We start from the raw sequence: 15,558 nt of genomic DNA, 5'->3' as shown, positions 1-15,558 counted from the left end.
GCTGAATTTGATCTGTTTCCATGTTGTGCCAGAGCAGAGAGACATACCCAGATGCTGTATGTGATTTGGCTTTCAGTCATTTAAATGCTCAGCTCCAGCAGATTACAGTGGATATTATTGATTTCTCACATTGTTGGGAAATTTCAGTGTCCCGCAACTATATTCAGCTTGGTCACTGAACCAAATCAATAGTGGACGGCAGATAAAGTGAGATACGATTGAGCCATAGGAACACCACATGCTGGTGTTGATTATATTTGTAATGCTTGGTTAACATTTATGTATTTAACAGTGGGTAAATAGGATCTTTAAAGGGATAGTTCACCCAAAAACACTAATTTCTCACTCTTGAGTGGTCTGAGTTTCTTTATTTTGTTGTACACATAACAAAGTATTGAAGAAAAAATAAACAAATACTATATAAGTTATAAGACTGATTTCACGCGGCCGCCATTTTAAACAGCAAAATCAAGGCTGCGGTGGGGAAACCCGGATGTATCGCCTGAGTGACACAGAAATGTTGTGTACCTGGCTGTATATCTTATCAGCGAAGAGAAAAGTGACACAAATGTATACTTTCACTTCATTCAGAGTGACCCGAAGGTCCGTTCTGAATGAAAACTGAAAATAAAAAGTGATATTGGACCTCATTTTAGCTAAGTTAAAGGAAATGGCACTAGTTAGCTAAGATTTTCTTCCCCAAACACATGGTTTAGATGCTATTCATCACACTTAAGTTAATGAACTGATTCTTTTACTATATTAGACTTGTCGCGATACAAAATTTCAGTACTAAAATGTAAAAAGAACGTCAATTTCCTGTTAACATTTAAGCACTGTTGATGGCGTTCTTAAACACTGCTGATTTGCCATTGTGTGCACATTCTCAACAGAAATTACTCATGGTCATCCATTCACCCCACTTCGATGTTTAACTGTACCGAGCGCAAACACAGACGAGTGATCCGCTGATGAATAGACTGATCTTCACAGCTTTAAAACACCAATGTCCGTCTACCTGTTTTTGCAATCTATGAAGAACACGCTCAGTGGTGCTTAAATGTTATTGGAAAATGAACATTTTTAAAACTTCAGCACCAGGGCAACCCTATTACAGACAACACAAGAGTGTGCTACAGAGGACTGCAGTGTTTTATCCCTCACCAGCTTACATAGACTGAAGCAGGGAAGCGTCCCCACTGTGTTTACCTAGTGCCATAAATTGAAGCCTAGGGTGACACTTAAGCATACTATTAAAGAGATTGTGATGTTGTTTGATGCCTAATATGCTTTTAATTGTTTAAATTAAATTGAACTAAATTATATTTAAGTGATGTTTACACAATTTCTGCATTTTAAATTTGCAGCATCAGCTATAGGTGTGTAGTACACAGCATGTTGTTGCAGCATTTATAGTGCTAATCCTATACTTCCACATTTCTTCCTACCCCAGTCTTGCTTTTGTGTTTTAAAATGGCGTAAATCACGTAAAATAAGCATATGGTAAAAGATTTCTAGCTTTCTTTAAATATCTTCTTTTATGACTTTTTACGTTTTTGGGTCTTTTTATGACGGGCATTTTTAGGGTTAACTATGCCTTTAACGATCATTTATGTATTATATGTGCTGCTATATTAGTATAGAGCACAGTCTATAAACATACTCGGGCTTTACGGTGATGCAGAATTATGTCTGCTAGTAATTCTGTTATGCTTTTTATAAAATTTCACGCAATAAGTGGAATAGTCAAAAAGATAAGAGCTTTTCCTGCAGTTCAAAATAAAGTGTGTCCACACCTTCAAAAGGTAAATCAATAATAACAGTTATCTTTTGTATAGCTCTTTTTTATCGGACAGCCTAAAATGGTTTTGCATAATGTGTCTACTTAAAATGTAAATTGTTACAAAGAGCCCACAGAATGAAATCATATTTTTTGAATTTGAAAATACAGGGGAGGAACTTTGAGTGCAAAGTCATTTGCACAAGGTGCATCTAAATGAAGGTCTCACAGATGTGACTTCATTCTTAAAGATAAACAGCTTTCCACAGCATTAGCTACAGGAATACATATGCATTGCGGTAGAACCAAAATTAACTCTAACCATTTGTTCAATCATCTGAAAAAAAAAAAATCAATTAAATAAAAAAAAAATATATATATATATATATAATTACTACCCTGTGATTCTCTGACAGTAATTTGGAATTGCTGGTAATTGCTTAGCTTTGTTCATAACTTTAATGACCAGCCTATACACCTACATGATTTTATGCTACTACTCTTGTACTGTATGTTTTGTATGAGGCGAGCTATTTATGTGGTGAGAAGTGACTGAACTTTGTGGTGGTCTACTGTATGTGTAAAATTTGGTGTCACTTTGTAATAAGTGGCCTTAATCACTTGGTACTTGGATTACAACAATAGCTACAATATTGTGTTTATACTGTATTGCACAGGACTAATGGTGCTATTGATAGAGCATATAGGTAAGTTTAGGGACAGGTTTGGTGGTACTCTAATTCATCTTTATTTCTATAGCACCTTTACAATGTAAATTGTGTCAAAAAAGATTATTATAGAAGTTATAGTCAATTGAAACTGTCAGTCCAGTTTTCAGAGTTGAAGTTCAGTTCAGTTCAGTGTGGTTTAAATTTTACCTCTGAAAGTCCAAACACTAAAGAGCAAATCCCTCAATGTACAGCTCCACAAGTCCCAAATCAATTAAGCCAATGGCGACAGTGAACATATTTTACCAATTGATGAAAGTGAAGAAAAAACCTTGAGAGAAACCAGGCTCAGCTGGGCAATACCATTACTGTAAGCGTAGCTTTAAGGGTGGATTCAAGTTTAACGGATGGGTCAACAATGTAATTCTAAATGTAATTACAAAAGTTGGCTTATATATATTTTATATAAACAGGCTTATATATATTTTAAATACCAGTGCAATGTAGAAACATCAATGATAAGTGATAATAATAAGTGAACTGTATAAAATGATTCATTCAGATTCAAGTACTTAGTTGTTAAGGTCACATGCAATTTTAAATCATTAGGAAGTTGAGGAGCTTTCAGAACTAGTGGTTTTTCTACTTAGATTGGGGTCCAATGAAAATAAAGCCCCTGCATGGTAGATTTTTGTATCTATGCACTTCCATAGATGTGTTCCAGGTGCAAATGTCTTTGTTCCAAACAGTAAACAGCAGGCAGCAAGATCATGCAGTTGTCAAAGAAGCCTCATTATGCTCTATTCTGCAGTTGAGTACATTGTGAGAAATGTTTGTGCATTGTTTCCCAATCTTCTCATTTATTTTCTTTATTTATGCTCTGCATGGAATGCATTGTATGCTCATTTGGTTATTTATCAGTTGGTCTTTTATCAACTGTGAGTCATCCCTTCTATGCATTTCATTTGTGTTCTGCAGAATCACCAATTGCTTAATGTAGGTATAGAGCATTATTTTTCACTCTTTAAAATGCTCTTTAAATATAATTTCTTAATAGGCAGCAGCTCACCAGATTCCAGAACAAAACTTGATCGTATTGTCCACATAAAATGCCTTTGCACTGTGCTTAATGAAGTTATTCCCCGAGTTAACTTAAGGGCTAGTTAAGCTCTGACCTTGTTAGGAGCCTTGTAAAGCCAACCAAGCTGATGTATCTTAATCACTTCATGTAATTACAGACACCCCACCCCAACCTAACCCTCTTCCAAAATCAAGCTCATCTCCCTGTGCACCTCAGATAAACACGTATGAAACCCCCACTCACCCTGAGAATCTGGGATTCAATCAACAACAAGGGGTCACGTTTAATTAAAAGCTGATGAGAAAATATATTTAATTTCAAGTGCAATTAATTATGTAGGCCTGTAATTGGAAACTCTAGCTGTGTTGTCTAATGAACCCAATTAAACCTCCTGACAGATGTTTTTGACTTGCCGCATAGTTTTGCCATTCCCCTCCATTCCTTTTTTTCTGTGGAGTTTGCAAGAACTGCTTCCTGGAAAGGAGTGAGATCGCAGAAATTGGAAGCCGTGTGCCATTTTCTCAGTGGTGGCATGCTCATTAAGAAGGTCATTATGTCCTCGGCATCTGAAGGTCATCAGCTTCCCTCTGTGTTCATTTCTTAGCGTGCTGGGCCCTCATTGTACCTCCCTACATGCAACCTCAGTCGTAGTCATAAGACACTTACTCAATTTGTCGATTGACTTTGAAGCGCCATGCTTTTAGTTTTCTATCTTTTTGCATCTTAGTGTTACAAACAGCTTAAGACATTTTCGGGTTTATCTAACATTATATAAATCCAGGATACTGAGGGATTGGTGTTCTGGGATTAGAAGGACTGGTGGTGTTTAGACTTGCATAGTTAGTGGGTTTAGGTTAACTTGTGGTAGCCTCAGTTTATTTCTAACCTGAATATGAATGACTCTATAATTGGAAAGTTAGGTCACAGTGCAGCTTACAGTAGTACCCTTGGGCACTTAGCACCAGGTTGTCCTGGGGGACGTTCTTTGCAATTAGTATCACTGTGGACAAATATATATCTCTTAAATCGGCAACTGCCTGCTAAATCAAATCTATTAAATCAAGGCACTCTTCTAAAGTACATATTCGGTGTATAGTTTTTATATGCACCTTAACCAGAGTAGATTTTTTTTTCACTCCTGGCAGATTTTTCGAAGCTTCAGTGTGAAAGTGAAAAATGGTTTAGACATTTTGATCTAGTAACTTGCTGATGATGTGCATTTCACTGCTTCTAATTTATAGTCAAGCATCTGAACTTGAAGTGAGACCAGAGAAGGACACAGAGACAAGGAAATTCCACTGGGAGTTTTTGTGAAAAGATGAAGCACTCTTCACTGGGGAAACTTAACACCCAGGAGTGCTCTCCAAGGTCTTACTGATTTGTCTGCAGATTGATTTGACACCTATGTGTGTTTTTAAGGGCTTAAAATCCATCTGTGCTCAAAGCGAGTAAGCAAACAAGTAACAGAAATCCTTAAAGATGAACTATAGTCACATTTTTGAGAGAAGAAACTCTGCACTGAATGGAGTAGCATCCCTCAGCAACCATTGTAATCTCTTGTAAACTCTCCAAATTCTACTTCCGCTATGTCAGACACTACTCAGACCTGTTATTTTGTTTTTGTCACTTCCATTTGCAAAAGTGGGGTCCATTATCCACACACCTGCCTTCCTACCTTCAAACTTTTTTTGTTTCTTGGTTGAGGATTTCAAGTTTTCAGGTGAAGATTCTATAGTTTGATTTTAAATATCCCCCCAAGAAGTGCCAAAGATCTTGCTCCCCAGGATCCCTGCAGGAGGGGTGTCAGAGTAATTAGACGGCTAATGAGAGGACTGAGAGCTGCCGTGTTCAAGGCTCATCCATTCAAGTGTCTAAGGGGAATTAATTAACCATATGCTTGCTAATGTGCCCTGTCCATTCTATGACGGATGAGCAAGAGATGGCATTTCTCAACCCAGGATTATGCTGCCCCTCAGATCTCAGCATTGTCCTCTTTTTTTGACCCAGGATAATGCCTTTTTGTACGTAAATGGATGGATTGTGTCTTTTGTTGTTGCCTCTTTCTCAGGAGGTGTTGCAAAGGTTTGAAACACAGAAGTACAACAGTAATGAGCCTTGTGTTACTCTTAGACTGAAGCAGTAGTTTGTTCAAGCTTTCTGCTTCCTAATTGGCTTGCACGGATCTGCCAAAGCGACCTGCCAAAACAGAGATTGCATGGATGTTGTGTGTGTCCAGACTTGCATTTCAGCACTGCTGCCGTTTTACTCTCAACAGGTCATGGGGCCTTTCCACTTGCCATTCCAGCGGGACCCTCATTAAAAAACAGCTAACTTAGACCGCTTCCACCTGTCCCTGCTTTGCTCCCTACTCAGGGAGCTTGGCTGACAGCTAAAAGAGAGAAAGAAAGAAAGAAAGTGAATTTGGATGATGGAAGAGTTTGTGCGAGGTTGAGAAACATATTTCATAAGCTGGACTCTTCCCAACGCACTCTCGAAAATCATAGATACTGGGACAGCTCAGACATGAATCATAATGAGGTTGGGTAGTGGGGGGTAGCCAGAAAGTGTGGGGTATTTTACATCAGAGCTAGACAGGAGAAGTTATGAAAGGGTCCAGATTGAAGATAGGCCCCTTGAAGGAGCAATTACTTGGACATTTAGAACGACACCCAGATGCCTTTCATTCGATTGTTCACCTCCTCTGCGCATGCGCCGGCAGCACTTTCCGCTTCCACACACAGAGCCACAAATCAGCCTGTGTGCTACAGAAAATAAGAGAGAGCTAGAGGAATGCCTTACTTGATCTTGGGTGATGACAAACCGAGCCATCTGTCTCGTAGCGCGTCTGTCCGCCTTTGACATAGTCAATTCCAGCGGCACTGAAAGAGGCGGAGGCGCCCGGTCGTTTGCATTTATATTGTCTCTCTAGACAGCCTCGACTTTTTATCGCCTCAACAAATGCTCTCGTGCAAAAGTAACGGCAACATTCAGACGTTTTTTTTTCAGGAATGCCCAAATCTGACGGAATGCATGAAAGCAATCAACAAAATGCGCGCCCTGCAATTTTCCAAATGGCTATTGATTGAGTAAGCTGGAGGATGGCCACTCTCTTCCAGCGTGTTGACGTCTGTCAAAGTCTTCATCGTTTTTCTGGCCACTTTTCACGGTTTTGTAAATGTGGGGTTTCCTACCATGTAATAAGCCTTTAATTAGTGACCAAATGTGCAAAGGGATGTGAAGCAGAACTCTCCATTTGTCATGACTAGTTTGATCCACAGTCTCTGAGCCATTCGTTGGGCTTTTAAAACTGTCAATTTGATGCTTCTGGTTAAGCTAGGGCAAGCACATCTTTGCAGAACCTTAAGGATCATTGATTTTACTACATGTAAAGCTGGATGCATGTAAAGGATATCCAACCAAAGACCCAGTAAAACAATTAGACAAATCTATTTGTTTTTCTTTGAAAATTAATTCAGGCCCTCTGTAAACACCACTCCAACCAATCAGCCCCTGCTCAGTGGTGCATTGCTCTCTTAGATTCATTATTGATAATGAAAGTGACGTATCCACAACCTATGCCCCTCCCCACCAACCATTATGTCTGTTTCAAATATTGTTCTTTCTGCAGTTTTGCATTGTTTTAATCGAAGCAACTTATGTACCTACAAATGTCACGACAGCCAATGTTATTTAACTGTAAATATAAGGATTGAACTAAGTATTACAGTCCAAAATCGAACTTCCATGTTGCCAAACAGGGGTAGGCATGCCTGAAGATCAAATCCTACATTGTAAACTGATCAGCTAATGTTAATTTGTATAATATTTGCATTGTTTGCTAATTAAATTAACATTCCATTTGGATCTGCATCTCATTTCAAAAGCTGCTACTGTCCTTTGGAGGTTGCATTTGCAGAAGAGCCCGGATATATTAAGGCAGCCTTCATGAACTAAAAGAAATACACATTTCGCCAAGGCAACCCAGAGTATTTTAATGCTTTAGAAGAGTCAAACATTTACATACAGTACCTCTAAGAACCTTGAACCAGTTTGATGTAAACTCCTACAGTAATCTGAAATGATACTATACTGTTCATCTAAAAAATCTGATGAATAATTGTATGCATTCAGTTACACAAACATAAAGATTAAGCTGAAGATTTCAATGTTTTTGTCTGTTGTCTTCGCAAAACCTACCTTTTTGTAACACAAGCATCAAGATTGGGTGGGGGATCTGGCAATTATTCCAGCTATATATGTTTCCCTCACAAATGTTTTGACAGAATAATAAATCATTCATTTAGACCTTTTCTCACCCTGATTGAGACAAGATATCAGCCGCCACACAAAACAAATTCATAGTCACCTCTCTGAGATATTGAGTGGAGCGGAAAAGTAATTTTAGCCCTGAATTGTCACTACAGGTTGTCAAGAGAGTGTGGCAGAGAAAGCCACTTGTGCAATTTGAAACCAGCTCTGTACTTATGAAGGAGAAATGGGAACTCACGTAGGGAGAGAAATGGAGCATAGGAAAGAGACAAGGCTCAAGATCATTTATTTTATCTACTCTGACACAGCCGTAGTCCACCATAGTTTGTGCCGGCAGCAGTTGTCTTACATACTCTGGCTGCATCCCAATATGCCTGCTATCACAACCATAGGATGCATTATAAGATTATCATAACCAGAGTCATACTGCATCGTTATTAGTATGCCAACAGTGCCTTTCTGCAATGCTATTTTCAAATCATAGCTGAAATTATCCAGTTTGCAAGGGTCACACTTTATTTGAATGTACAATTATGGCTAATAACAAGACATTAGCTAAGACTTTTACCTCTGTAAAATAATAATTAGCTGATTATTAATAGTTAGTAAGATAATAGTTGGGTATATGTATTGGATTACAGATGTAAAGTATGATCATACTTTGTAAGTAATAAATTAACAGTTAATGTTTTAATACTAGGCAGGTAATAAACAAGTTGTCAATAAGTGAGAATTATTACTTAAAGGGTCCAGAGTGTATTTTTTAAGGCTTGGTTGTGTTTATAATATGTAAAGCAATGTGTGCTCATGCTCAAAAATCCTTTTTTTCATATATCTTACTTTGATTATATTCAGCTACTCAACTTCATGAAAACGGCTGTTATATTTCTTAGTTCTTTCAAGAAGCTCTGAGGCTAACATAATTAGCTGTGATTTGTTGATCGGCTCCACATCACCAGGAAAAGTGTCATGCCTCTAATACTGCCTCTAATACTGTCAGTCAGGGTAGCTGTTACCCTTATCAGCTTGAGCCTGAATTAGACATAATATGAAGAGGACACAGCTGAATATCATGCCTATTCTTCCTGAAAAGTGCTTTTCATATATATTGGAGTTATAAGTATGTGTAAGTAATATGAAACATTTATGGCTGCATAGAGAGACATAGAGTGAAGTTTGTGGGTGTTTACAATCATTTAATTGATAAATATAAAGCTAAATTTGTTAGCGGTGCCAAACAGCATTTCCCATTGTTTACATCCTTGTTTAAATCCTTGCTACAACATACCATTAACGCTAGACAATATGCATGTAATAGATCAATTTCAACAAATGAAACTGTAACATGAAATTAGCTCATTTTATGAATATTAATAATCAACAATAACGGTTTATTCTTAATTATTAATATTCCGGCCTAAGCTTCAGTCAGTTTGGTCAAGCAAACATATGATTGTAGCTATATGATCATGCTCGCGCGACCGAGCGGATTCCCAGATTATGAATATTAATTATCAACAATAACGAATTATTATTAACCATTAATATTCCGGATCAATTTATTGTTAATTTGACCAAATGAACACAAGCAGAGCCGCCGCTCTCCCGAGCGGACACGGTAATCTATTCATTTAGAAAAAGGGAATTTAATTGCTACTTCTTGTGAAGTAGATTAATCATTCAAAAGTTTTAAACAACTTATAATAGCTAGGCAGGGGAATCTGTATTTCAGTGACATTTTCTCGTGAGGCAAACAATACAATTCATTTGATTATACATGGAATTTATTGACTAGTCAGACGTAACGAACAAACAAACGCACAAACATACATTAAACACAAAACAAAGGTAAACCACGTGGAGATATCGGGTCTATAGAACGTGTAACAGCAAAGAGAAATAGTAAAGCTAGAAAATATAGATTTCAGATTAAAGAGTGACAAAACTTTCAGTTCCACACGCACCATTACGGACCACCAAGGTTATAAAACACACCTTTTTTGATAAAAGGGGCACAGCTTAATCGCATGACTAAAATCACCTGGTCTTTCATGTCTGGAGGTCTCTTTTATGCGTTTCTCTTCCGTCGTGATGAAAACTACTCTTGATGTCCTTTGATGCGTGGAGTTTGTAATGCAGTTCGGACGAACACGATCGCAAACTTTAAACTGAATTTACTTTGCCGGAAAATAAAGAAAGCGTGGCGGGAAAAAGTCCATGCGGCTTAGAAAGCCACGTGTGGCCCGAGGGCCACCGTCAAGGATGTTCCTTTTTAGGACGTTCTCTTTCTGCCCAGATGTTTGGGGGGAAGTGTGCTTATACCTGCGGGTCACGTGACAACCCGTACAGCATTCTGACCAATGATTTAAGGGGAAAGTTTGCGCGCGAACCTTCCTTTGTCTCGGGGCTGCTCGTATGCAAACTTGAGTGTCCGCCTAAAGCATGCGGACAGGCATTTAATACAGGGCTTTAAAGAATAAAGTAATGCGAGTTATGGTCTTGCACTATGCATCATGTGTTGTAAAATGTCAGCAGAAACCCATCGGTACCAAACATAGGGGGTTAAAAGTACATCAACATAATTTTTCATATCCTTACAATATTTATGCTTTACAAAGGCCTAAATGGAACATGCATACAGGTTATAAGAGAGGTTACACAGGTAAGAAAAGTCATAAATGAGATACAAAGTTTACAAAACATAACACATTGGTTTTGTGCTGGTTCTGGATTTGATAAGTTCATTTTCTTTCTGTCGGAACAGCCTCGTGGGGGTGTGTGTGTGTGTGAGTGTATTTGGGCAGGAATGTCTTTGAAGTTTTCCTGCTTATCTCTCCAGGCCCCCTGAACAACTTAAGCTGTCACGAAAATCCAGACTTCTTGGAGCCAGGAGTCGTAAAACCGTTCTGTCGGACCGTGATAAAATCAATAAGAAATTTTATCTGTGGACTGTACGCTACAAAACACTTACAGGTTGTGGCTTACAACCCACAGCTTCGTCTATTATGTTTTGATCAGTTCCTTCTTTGAGGTTCCTTTCTTTTTAGCCAAATCCAGCACTGAACTGCGAGAGATTCTGGAAACTGTCCTTTGTCAAATATTAGCTATATATTTTAAAAAACATTTTTTTGGAACATTTTTAAAGTTAATTTGTAAGCACTTCTCTCTTTGTATCGTGTTCTTTGGGAACCCAAATACAGAAACAGAACAAGCTCTGTGGAAATAGCAGTGTTTAGACACCATTTGCACTTTCTCTGCTACATTACAGCACCTCTGGCCAAGCCCCTTTGCTGAGTGTAGTGTATGCATGTGGTAAAACCTGAAGCATTTGTGATCTCACTAACCCAGAAGTTTTTTTTTTTTTTTTTTTTTTTTTTGTAGTCCACAAACTTTGCTTGCTATAGGCTTTGCTAAGCTAACTCTGTAAAAGCCTTGTCTATTTAATGTCTTCGTTTGCATTGAGCTTTAAGCGTATTACATTCAGAGATGTTGTTTAAGTTCACACAGCTACATTACACATCAACTAAAGTTTAAAATATGGTATCTTAGTGAATCACTGCTTTAAACTAAAGTGTTACTGGTTTTTATTTACTTTTGATATTAACACTAATATTATTACAATAACATTAGCTTAGCGTAAAACTTTCTTAATTCTCTTGCAGCAAGTCATTCTGACATGTGGTGCTTCAAAAGTATGTAACACAACAACCAGATTAGATAACACCAGGTACAAACAATAAATAAATGAATTAATAAATATCATTAAACTATACCGTCTTAATGCTTACTCTTAAATCTGTACTTTCCCATTGCCCCGAAGTAGAAACTTTTAGCATGAATTAGTATGCATCCCATGTTCCAGCCTTACGCTCTTAATTGAATTGCTTGGTTATTTACACCCTATGCTTTAAACTTCCATTCAAATGAAGTAAGAAAGAGCTCCAAAGCCTTTTGTTGGCATTTTATTTGCTGACCGAAGACTTCCAGGACAAGGTTTTGCCTGGCTAAGCTGGTCCTGACCATTCTCATCCTGGTGATCCATCATGCCTTGCCCCTCCTTCCCTGTTCACTGCGCCATCAGAGTTCATCGCAACGGTTGCTTCTTTTGTTGACCTTGTGAAATATCGCCACGTCTTCTGGTACTGCTAATGCATTCACCCGTAACTCTTGTTGTGTTCTTGCTGACTTGATCATTTCCTTGTCTCTTTAGCCATGGGGGGTATTAGTAAGCTAATGGGCATGAAAAGAAAAGTTGCCCTTTGGGCTCCGGATATTCTTTCTGTTGGCTGAACTTTTTTTTTTTTTCTTTCCCAAGGTGGCTGTTGCTGCTGTTTTTCTTTTCTGCAGTTCTTGTTTATTGTTTTCACACTACCACAATATTATTGGTGCTCAGTTATCAATGATAGTTGAAGGAAACAAATGATTACAAAATATATATATATATATTTTTAGCTGTCATGACAGTACATAATATTTTAAAAAGCATATGGAAAATATTTATATTTCATTGTAAAAAAAAAGTAAGCCAGTACAGCAAAAAAAAAATTATTTTTAAAATAAAATAAAAAATAAACAGTCTTTATTTCCTTTTGTTTTTTCTTGATGTTTTTTGTACAAATCAGTATTAATTTCAAATTACGTTAGTATTATTGGAGTAGTTTGGGGTTAGGGTTAGTGTAAGTTGACATGTACAAAGATTCTTATTGTCAGTAAAATGTCTGTTTAGCAGCAGTATCAGCAGATATTAAACAGATAGTCTACTAATACTCAAGTGGACTATCAAAATAAAATGTTACCTTTTGTTTTTGTTGTTAATAATAATGACAATGATGTTATTATTGGTGTTACTATTATTTTTGTCAGGGTTTTGTTGCTAGGTTTATAAATAATTCAACCTTTATTTTTTTTTTTTCCAAGTGAGGAGGTCTGAGATAAAGGATGCTTTCACACCTAGACTTTTATTTCGGAACCTGTCTTGAGGAGCTCAATTCGTTTGGCATATGTGAAACCCGCAATCACTGTCGGATCCGTGCCAAATCAATCATTCGAGATCTCCTGAATGAGGTGATCTCAGCTCGATTGAAGCAAACTCTGGAGCAGATCGATTGTAGTGAGAAAGCAAAACAAGCCGAGCCTGGCTATATCACAGTGTATTATGGATATATAATAGGCATATATGGCTATATGAAGAAGGAATTATAAGTAGGGCTGGATGTCATTCCTTCCAGTAAATGTGCATTTCATGTTAAATATGAAAATGAAAGCATGCGGAGCTAATAACGAGATAATAACATTTACTGGAACTGCAATCTAACCAAATGTTCTGTATGAGAGAGTCTTACCTCTGATTTATATTTGGTGATGATGTCTGGGTATCACCATTCAAAATTAAAGTGTAGCTTTCTGCTTATAATGTCTTATTTCCAATCGCCATAAATTAAAATAAGGACGCATGACAGCTAAGCGGGACTCTGCAAAATAAAGCATGAAACTCTGATCAAAGTAAGGAGAACTAACTCAAACTCATACGTGACTTGTTTTAGCTCTTTTGGTTCATTTAGAAATTTTGTCGTGTGTAAGCGAAGTTGGTAGGAGCTTGTTTGGGTGAACTTGTAAAGTCTTGCTCACAAACAAACCTTTTTAACTTGATTTGGGTTAAGTAAACATGTTAAATATAGTTGCACAGCCATTTTTTTTTTACTAATTTTTGCCAAACCAACAAAAAACAAAAAAGTATTTTATATATATTTTTAAAGTAGAAATGTTTTTTTTACATTGTATGCAAGTTAAGTAGTAAGGCAAGTTATTGAACATCTGTGGTTAACAAAATATTAAGGGGACTAATAAGAATGACCATTAAAATATATATAAAATTGCTTTTATTAAAGAAATACTTCTTTCTACAGAAGAAAATATGCAACAGGAAATACTGTTTAATTATTTTTGCTCTGTTAAAACCACATGTGAAATATTTGAAAAATAGTAAAATTTAAATTGTACAAATATTATATAGACTTATTAAAATTAAATAAATGCAAAATTAATCATCAAATATTTTATAAACATTAAAGTAAAAATAATATCATTCATAACTATTGAATTATTTTTAAAATCTCCAAATTTCCAAATGAAAATCTGCTTTGATTCTATCTGTGATCCTAAACTGCCAAAGATTAATCAAATCAAAGACATTTGTTTTCATACGGCGTCGGTTTAATTACCCTGCAGCCTTCAGGATGTTAATTTTCTGACGCAGTGTCTATAGTATTCCTTTGTGAATCTAATTTAATTACAATAATGTACACCAAGGCACAAGCTCAGTAATCACTGCTCCAGCACACATAAATTTACCATCTGCCGCTATTCTTTTCTCTGCAGCCATGCACCTCTTTGGACTCAACTGGCATTTGCAGCCGGTGCAGAGGCAGATATATCAGCTGACGGAGGACAACACCAGTGGCCTACATCTGCCCACAGATCTGGGGCTGCCACCTCTGGGTAACACAGGTCTAGAGTTTCCAGATCGAGGAAGCAGAGACGATGGTATGTTCAATGCTTATGGTTTTAGTTCAGTACTTTACAAATGTTTCATTATGAAAGAACTGTGAATATGTTGCTGCAGCCCTTCAAGAGTTTTATTTGACACCTGTGCTTTATGTTGTTTCAACTCCAAAAGAATATGTATATGATACAGTATATAGACTTGTATTTGTTATAATTCTTTTTTTTTATCTAAGCAGTTTCCAAATTGCTTCAATATGTTAATAAAAAGACAGATACAATAAAATAAGAATAATTATTAGAAAAAAATATATATATTTTTTTCACATTAAACAATGATCCATTAGCAAATTTTGCATAGTTTAAATGTGGTCACTAAAGCTTTAGCATGTGTGCTTGAATATGAGAACCATTGAGGTTCATTCTTGTGTCAAGCAGGCATGTTTGAGCTTTTGTTCATATTTACTGATCAATGTTCATTGGTGAATACAATTCCAAAATAAAAACTGTTGCTCATAAAAAAAAAAAATAATAATAATAATAATAATAATAATAATAATAATGATTTTATTTAATTTAACTTTATTTTTATTTTGTGTTATTTTTTTCTATTTTATTTTATTATTTTGTTTTATTTTATTTTATCTTATTTTATTTTGTTATATATATTTTTCTGTAATTTAATTTTTTATTTTATAATAATATTTTATTTATTTGTTTATTTATTCATTTTTATTTATTTTGTGTTATTAATTTTTTCATTTTATTTTATTATTATTTTGTTTTATTTTATTGTTTTATTTTATTTTGTGTTCTATTTTACTTTTTATTTTATTTTAATTATTATTATTATTATTTTATTTTATTTTATTATTTTGTTTTACAAACATTTTAAAGTAAACATAATCTCAAAATTATATGAATTTGCGTTCTAAAGATGAACATCATTTTTGTGTGTGTTTCTTTGGGGCAACATCAGCATAAACAGTGTAGGGACGTCCACACTGGGCAGTTATAGGAACAGGCCATCTCATTTTAGATTCATAGATCAGTCAATAGGGCTTTCCACTTCAGATAGTTACAGGAACTTAGAAACTAACCACCCAACCCTCTTCCCAGATATCTCTTTTCATTGGACCGTTTTCTTAGTTGAATTTGTCAATGTCACTAGGAACTTTAAAGTGACCTACATATAAGCCAGCCAAAAGCAACACCAAGCATGTACTTCTAGTTATAAGAACTGTTAAAAAAGGCCCTAA

General features: G+C 36.2%; 1 protein-coding gene across 23 annotated transcripts in view; it reads left to right on the top strand.

The window, feature by feature from the left end:
- Positions 1-15,558, top strand: part of tenm4 (teneurin transmembrane protein 4) — a 462,218-nt gene that overhangs the window by 232,912 nt on the left and 213,748 nt on the right. For all 23 annotated transcript variants that reach the window (XM_087282405.1, XM_087282404.1, XM_087282403.1 and 20 more), the window contains 1 exon segment: positions 14,177-14,341. In XM_087282405.1, the coding sequence (XP_087138531.1) occupies positions 14,177-14,341 (165 nt within the window).

Source organism: Danio rerio, chromosome 15, assembly GCF_052040795.2.
Source record: "Danio rerio strain M-AB ecotype USA chromosome 15, GRCz13ab, whole genome shotgun sequence".
Lineage (NCBI taxonomy): Eukaryota > Metazoa > Chordata > Actinopteri > Cypriniformes > Danionidae > Danio > Danio rerio.
This window is presented reverse-complemented; position numbering and strand designations above follow the sequence as displayed.